The following is an 8,067-nucleotide window of genomic DNA, read 5'->3' as shown; positions in this document are numbered from 1 at the left end:
CCTCCAAAGAACAAAACCAGGTAGAAAGTTTATGGACAAGCAAGGTAGTGAGTGACACTGAGAGAAGAACATAGCATTCCTGGAGACAGGAAATCATTCAACAAAGTGCCTCACGAACTCATCTGACCTGCACCTTGTCCCTGACATGTGTCACCATGCACCTGTTAATCAAAGTGGCCACAACCCTACTAATGGTAGCTTTAGGCCTTAATTGAATTTGAACAGGTGAATCATAAAAACATTGTCATCCTGTACAGTTGTTATGAAGAGACGAAGAAATCATCAGATTCTGACTCTTTGAATTGATTCGCCTGTTTTGTGTCCCAGGCAGCGAGGGTGTTCATGATGTCCTACCAGTTCCTGACTCTGGTCCTGGAGGAGGACGGGACTGTGGTGGACTCAGAGGAGTTCTTCCAGTCACTGCCCAATAGCACACTGCTGATGGTGCTGGAGAAGGGGGAGCTGTGGACAGAGAGCAAGGTGAGAGCAGAGATGATGTTCATCACTGCGGCTGAGTGTCTGTGTGCATTTATGAAGTGAGATGATCTCTCTTCACTGAGCCCAGGAGGGAAGTTCCCACACTTCAGCAGCATGAAGAACAGACAGGAAACAGACAGGAAATGGATCAGGACTTAAATAAATCATTCTTCTTAAATACGTGTTTTGTTGCCCAGAATCATGTAGCTTGTTTTTAAAAACACATAAAGTTAAAAAGCCGTTTACCCAAATCAAAATTTTCTGAACATGTTGGTGTTTCAGATTATTCCATGCTTTCGTCAGCCAAAGAAGAGTGGGATTGCCAAAGTGACCTTTGACCTCTACAAACTGCAGCCTAAAGACTTCCTGTGCTGCCTCGCCATCAGGGCCACAGTGTATGAGACGTACACACTCTCATACGACTTCAGATTCACCAGGATCAAACGCATCCTCAAGTAAGCCGAGCCTGATCACAGTAACAGTCTCAGCAGTGTTGTGCAAAGCCTGACTTTTTTCGTCTTTTCTAGTTATATGTAGTTCATATTTTCAGTTTCCAGTCTGAATTGTTCAAAGCTTTCAAATTCATAACTGGCTAAGTTAACTTCTTGTGCACGTTTATATTTCTTACCTTTTCTCCAATTTTGACACAGAACTTTATGAACACTTTGCAGAAACTATCCAGTTATTACGAGGTACTTGCAAATAAAATTTGACATGGAAAATGTTAGGGTGTGCAGAACTTCTGATCCAGCTCCAACACAGGAGAACAGTTAGTGTCAGCACCACCTCCACAAGTGACTGTGGAGGTCTGCTGTGTGGGGTGGACGTCCTCTGCATCGCTGCTGCAGATCAAAGAAGATGATGGTTCCTTTTTCTTTGTTTGTTGGCCGTCCTGACTCTTTTTAACTCGCTGGTCATGCCTGATACATAGACTTAAACTAATAACGCACTCACGAACAATCCAGAATGGCACTCTGGCAGCTTCAGTGCAGATAAATCTGTTTCATGCATATACTGTAACTATGCATGGAGTTCATGTTTAATGTGGTGCACTATGGCGGTGCTTCCAGATACTTGCTGTGTAGCAACATAATGACTTCACACAGCTTGCGTGAAGTCAAAAAAGCTGTGGTTATGGTACTTCAGCATGTAGCCAGTGCCACAGTACCGAGCATACACAGAGTAATTTCAAATCCAACAATTCATAGAAAGATGTAAAAAAAGAGAAGTAGATGAGTTAATTTTCAAAAGTAAGGACTGATCAGTCGGTGACATTTAATAAAGTGGAAATGTATCTTTAATATTGTCTTGAAAATAAATGGAGCCTGGGGCTCGCTCGGGCCACTTCGGAGGTGGGGTGCCCCCGGCCTCTCGGCCTGGGGCTCGGTCACTCAGGCACAGCTGGCTGCCGGCGGAGCTCACGGGCGCGTCACTGCAACCCCCCTGGCTTCTGCTCTGCGGCTGCTGAGTGAGCCCTCATCTGGGACTCTCCTCAGCTCTTTCTGGGACAGTGGCGCAGCTGCCCCTCTGTTGGTCTTCCTTGGTCTCTTGTGTTCTGGGGGCCTCTGGATGTCTGGAGTTTTGATCTCCTCCATACCTGCTTCATGCCCTGGAGGACGGGGCTGTGGCCCCCCCACACCCTCTAGCAGATCATTACATGAAGGAACCTTTTAAAAAAACAAGCGCGTCCATGCTCACAGGTGTACACACGGGTGATCACACCCACAAACTACACCCTTTTTGGCTCCTACCTCAAAGCACACTGTGTTCTGTTGATCTTATGTGCTGCACAATAATGTTTAATATTTAGTATTTACTGTCATATTCCCATATATCATTGTGATGTTGTTTATTCTATTACTCTTGTTCTCTTCTGCTTGCTTTCTTTTTTCTTTCTCAGCAGGTGATCCAGGTGATTGATATATGCATTTTTTTTCCTCTGCCCGTTCTGTTGGTTTTTGTCTTTTGCCCTTCTCCCCCGTCCCTCTTCTCAGCTGTTTCTCTTTCCCTCTTTCTTTCTCCCCTTCTTTCCCCCAGTCAAGTCTGTCCCGTATTCAGTAAGTGAAAATAAAATAAACAATAAAAGGTGAATCAAATGGACCATTACGGCAAGGCTGGGATGGTCAGTTTGGTAAAGTAAATCCGTTGGGCATCTTTCTTTGCCTTTAGACAACAATTCTGATGCAAAAGAGCCAAACGGGACAGGCAAAAAAAAAAGAAAATAAAATAAAATAAATGAAAGTATAAATACTTCAGTAAGTACTACATAGTTTAGTGCAGTCTACTTTAAGGTAAACTGGTTAGTGTGCAGTGATGTGTTAAAATATACAGTAATAAGCAATGTTGGACTGGTACAGAGCAGCTGTGGCGTTCATGGTCAGTGTTTGGTTACATCAAGGGTAGCAGACCTCACTTTAAATTTAAGGTGATGATGCTGATCAGAGTCACTGAATTCCAACTTTATACTAGCTTTATTCAGTGTAGGCGTTAGAAAACAGCCATAGTACCTCATGTAACATTGCTTATTATCAGTTTATTTGACTAAATTTTTCTGTCTCTATCTTCAGCTCGCTGTTGTGCTGCGTCACCTCTCTGACCAGACTAGCCGGACAACTGCTGCTCTGCACATCCTCCTCACTACTGCAGTTCACTGGAAATGCCTGCCGCTAAAGCCATGTCTCTTTGTGTACAGCTGTTCATTCAGGGGGGTGTACTACAAAGGTGGTTAACACGCCCAGGCTTTCTTTGCGTTACCTCCCTCGACAAATCTTAGGGCCAAGACGCGGGGCAGCCCAAGCAGAGGAGCCTAGACATCCCTCTCTCCAGCCTCCAGTCTGGGGTGAGATTCAGGGATGTCCCCCAAGAAGGACATGCCTGGAATACCTCACTTAGTAGGTGCCCAGGAGGCTTCCTAGTGAGATGTCCAAACCACCTGAATTGGATCCTTTCGTTGTGGTGAAGTAGCAGCTCTACTCAGAGCCCCCCCAGAATGACCGAAATCCTCTCCCTATCTCTAAGGCCTGCTATATTCAAAACATATTTTCCCAGCACAGAATCTAAAATGACTTTAAACATGTAAATAAAATAATCAGTGAAAATGTAGCCTTCCAGCTAAATTTGAAACCAATGCTCTGAGGATAACCTGCTCCCAACCAGGGTACGTGTTCATCATCAGTTACCATGGTGATTTAGCCAGGTAAAAACAGAGCCAATTTCATGACACAGGAAACTCTGACTTTTGAGCTCCAGATAGCTCAAAAGAACATTAATCTGGCTTCGTAGTACACCCCTCTGCTGAGGTGGGACTGACTGTAATAAATGATCAGACCCTCAGTTTGTGTGTTTGAGACAAACTAGAGAAAACTTGTGTTTGATTTCCTCTGCCTGAATAAAGATCGTGTTTGAATTGTTTACATATGGATCACTTATGTGTGTGTTTCCATGGAAAGCTGAGAGCATTTCTAGTCTTTCTATCAGATCAGCGTTTTTTAAGAATGTTTCGTCTGATTTCAGCTGGAAAGATTTTTGTATTGAATGAGATTAAATTTGTTTTTGTAAATCAAATATCTGACTAATAAATCAACAACTCTGTGCCTGTTTGTGTTTTTCCATAGCACTTCATCCCCACAGACTGGAGTTCTGTATAGTGCCTCATCACTAAAGGGACAACTCCACTAGAGTTTAAATATCTGGGATGCTCCACCGTTTAATTTTAGAACTGAAGACGTTTCTTGGATGAAATCAACTGGTCCTAGCTAAAGATCCAACTGCTGTATTTCACAGGGAGGGAGAAGACCGAGTTCCTGTTCCCATTTAGAGGCAGAGTCGCCCTCTACAATGTACGCAACAGACAATAGAGACATTTTTTTTTATTTTCCTTCTTTTTCTCTCCTCTTGTTCTGCTTAACTGATTCAAGCTGGGTGCAAACAGGAGATTTATCACTGCTGTAACACCTGTAACATTCAGAAGTTGCCTCATTGTTCTGACACACACAAAACTATTAACTACACACTAACTACACAAGATTTGCGCTAAACGTCGCAAATCTCTCACATCTCAAACACGCTGTCACTCCTAAAATTTCCCCCCGTTTCTTAACAACTAGATGCCACGTTGCCATACCATTTTTTGATTGGTCGACATGGTACTTTTTTGGACGAATAGGAAAGGAAGAGGGGGGTCTTCGAGTCTTTCTTATAAAACGCTGTTTTTACCGTTTCTTCCCGCAGTAAATATAAACAACGACAGTATTCAGGAAGAAAACCAAACATTGCAGATATTTTTATCATAACTCTGGTTTTACGTGGTCGATCAACACAATTTAAAAACTGGTATAAAGTCCACACTGTTTCCGTCAATTGTTCCGTCTGTCCTGCTCACATCTCCAATGGTTGTACACGTTGTCATTAACGTGGCTTCACTCCACATCAGCCGCTTTGCTAAAACACCAGTGTCGGCACATAAGGACGCTGTCATAGCCTGTCAACGATGTTGATTGGCTGCGTATATACGAATGTGAATCGCATTTTTGGCTGGACTATGGGATAAGGTGGCATCGTTCTGATCCCATACGGGAGCAGCCAGTCACTCACTGACTAACACTGCAGAACAGAATTGTTAAAGTATTAGCTTTAATTTCAATTCAGGTTGGATTTTTTTTTGTGCGCAGAGACCGTGCCAGCAGTGCGCAATTGCAGACGTGCGCAGTTTAGAGGGAACATTGGTGACAAGGCGTCTGGTTTCGTGTTCCGGGACCCGGGCCTGTAGGTAATGGTTAGGTTAAACCGTGCAAAAAACAATGTCCACCTGGCCTGTCTGGCGTTCAGGCGCTTAGCCGCTTGGAGGTAGGCCAGGTTCTTGTGGTCCATCCACACGACAACAGGATGTTCGCTCCCCTCCAACCAGTGCCGCCACTCCTCCAGCCCCAACTTGATGGCAAGAAGCTCCCGGTCGCCCACGTCATAATTCCTTTCGGCCTGAGTGAGACAACGGGAGAAAAAGGCACAGGGGTGTAATTTACCTTCCTGGCATTGAGAGAGAACCGCCCCAATTCCCGAATCAGAAGCATCCACTTCCACCACGAATGGCAGGGTGAGGTCAGCCTGGGCCAGGATGGGGGCCGAGGCGAACAGGCTCTTGAGACGGTCGAATGCTTGCTGAGCTGCCGGAGACCACAGGTACGGCTGTTTGGGCAATGTCAGTTGTGTGAGAGGCAATGCTACCTTATTGAAGTCCCGGATGAAACGTCTGTAGAAGTTGCTGAATCCCAGAAAACTTTGCAACTTCTTACGGGTGCCGGGCACAGGCCACTCCAACACAGCTTTGACCTTAGCCGGGTCCGCTCTCTACCGGCCCTGTTCAGTGATAAAACCTAGAAAAGAGACAGTTGAGGTATGAAATTCACATTTCTCCGCTTTACAAAACAGCCAATTCTCCAGCAGGTGGCTCAACACCAGTCTCACATGCTTAACATGCTCAGCTCTGGATCTGCAGAAAATCAGAATGTCGTCAAGATAAACAAACACGAAGTGGTTCAAAAAATCTTGTAGAACATCATTTACCAGGGCTTGGAAGACGGCAGGGGTGTTAGTGAGTCCAAACGGCATTACCAGGTACTCGAAGTTGCCCAGATGGGTGTTGAAGGCCGTCTTCCACTCGTCCCCCTTGTGGATGCGGACCAGGTGATAAGCATTGTGGAGATCAAGTTTGGTGAAATGGGTGGCCCCTTGAAGGAGTTCAAAAGCTGAGGCGAGCAGAGGTAGGGGATATTTGTTTTTGATAGTGATTTTGTTTAGTCCCCGATAGTCAATGCAGGGGCATAGGGTCTTATCCCTTTTTGTCAACAAAAAAGAAGCGTGTGCCCAAGGGAGCGGTGGAGGGGCGGATGATGCCACAAGACTCGCGCTCAGGTTTCTGAGATACTATAGAGTCGGCTAGTGGGCAAGGGGGTGCCTGGGAGCAAATCAATCCCACAGTTGTACGGACGATGGGGGGGGGGGGGGGGCAGCGATTGGGCCCCGTCTTTGGTAAAGACTGTCCTAGATCGTGATATTCGGCGGGCACGGTTGACAAGTCGGGGCGAGTGGGCGGCCCCGTAGGATTGTCTGACATCAAAGCACACTGTGCGCTGTCTATCTTGCGTGCTGCACAATATCGTTTATTATTCAGTAACTATTGATATCTATGACTAGCTAGTTTATTGTGATGGTGCTTTGTTTTCTCTATTATTATGTTGCTCTTTGTTGTTTGCTGTCTCCTCTGTTTGTTTTTTGTTTTTTTTCTCCATACAGGTGACCCAGGAGTTGTTTTTCCCCCCCCCTTCTCACCGTCTCTTCTCCCCTTTGGTTTTCTTTCTCTCTCTCCCCTCTTTCTCTCATTCATTCCCCCTGTCCTATTTATTAAAAAAAAAAAAAAAAAAAAAAATGACAAAGGATGAACTGAAGCTCTGCCATCACGTAAGCATACTGCTGTTTTTTCTGGTCCATTTAAAAAAAAAAAAAAAAAAAAAAAGGATTGTCTGACATGCACCCCGGCACCGCAGAGCGTAAACACTGCTCATGTCAATGGGTGCTCCACCCCACAATACATCCCTTGGCCTAATCAATCTGTGGATTGTGTCGCTGGAGCCAGGGGAATCCCAAAGCTAAGGGTGTGTCAGGTGCCTTGAAGAGAAACAGGAACATCTGCTCAGCGTGATTGCCGGAGAGAGTGAGTGTGATTTCTTGAGTGCGGTGAGTGACAGCAGCTAAAGGTCTGCCATTAAGCGCTGACACTTGGAGCGTTTCAGGGAGGGGAACAACAGGCAAACCCATTTTGTGGGCAAAGCCTCATCCAAAAAACTTTGTTCAGCTCCTGAGTCTATTAGTGCATCACAAGAATGGGTGCGGGAAAGAAACCGTAATTTAGCTGGGCAGCTGAGGTGGAGGAATGTATTCACCGGCGCACCCGTCAGTATCCCCACCTTTACTGACGGGCTGAGTCTTTTAGCCGTGAGGGACAGGAGTCCGCGAAATGCCCCTTCTTCCCGCACACAAAACACTCACCCACCAGTTGTCTTCTGCTCCGGGTGAATTTAGTCCGTCCCAGCTGCATGGGTTGCTCCTCGTCAGCAGGTGAGTCCGTTCCCTCCTCTCTCCACTCGAGAGAGGAGTCCAGTCGGAACTCCTACACCCCCTACTGACCGTCGCCCATCTCCAGTCCGCCTGCCAAACTCCCGCATATGGTCGTCTAGACTGATACACATGTTAACCAGGGCACTTAACGATTTAGGAAGCTCTTTAGTGGCCAACTCACGTTTGACATTCTCATTTAAGCTGTTTAGGAATGCTCCTCGGAGCGCCTTCTCCTGCCAGCCAGTCTCCTCGGCCAAGATCCAAAAGTAATAATAATAATAATGGATTGGATTTATATAGCGCTTTTCAAGGCACCCAAAGTGCTTTACAATGCCACTATTCATTCACTCTCACATTCACACACTGGTGGAGGCAGCTACGGTTGTAGCCACAGCTGCCCTGGGGCAGACTGACAGAAGCGAGGCTGCCATATCGCGCCATCGGCCCCTCTGGCCAACACCAGTAGGCGGTAGGGTA

The 8,067-nt window shown here is 46.0% G+C and overlaps 1 protein-coding gene across 2 annotated transcripts in view; it reads left to right on the top strand.

Moving 5' to 3' along the window:
* Positions 1-4,154, top strand: part of cidea (cell death inducing DFFA like effector a) — a 20,551-nt gene extending 16,397 nt beyond the window's left edge. For both annotated transcript variants that reach the window (XM_042227952.1, XM_042227951.1), the window contains 3 exons: positions 328-480; positions 760-932; positions 3,045-4,154. In XM_042227952.1, the coding sequence (XP_042083886.1) occupies positions 328-480; positions 760-932; positions 3,045-3,147 (429 nt within the window). In that variant the 3' untranslated portion in view covers positions 3,148-4,154. The remainder of the gene's footprint in view (positions 1-327; positions 481-759; positions 933-3,044) is intronic.
* Positions 4,155-8,067: the final 3,913 nt, after the last annotated feature.

This window comes from Haplochromis burtoni, unplaced genomic scaffold (assembly GCF_018398535.1).
Source record: "Haplochromis burtoni strain Fernald_Lab_line unplaced genomic scaffold, NCSU_Asbu1 Contig_291, whole genome shotgun sequence".
In the NCBI taxonomy this organism is placed as follows: Eukaryota; Metazoa; Chordata; class Actinopteri; order Cichliformes; family Cichlidae; genus Haplochromis; species Haplochromis burtoni.
Note: the sequence above shows the minus strand (reverse complement) of the source record. Positions and strands in the feature narration are given on the sequence as shown.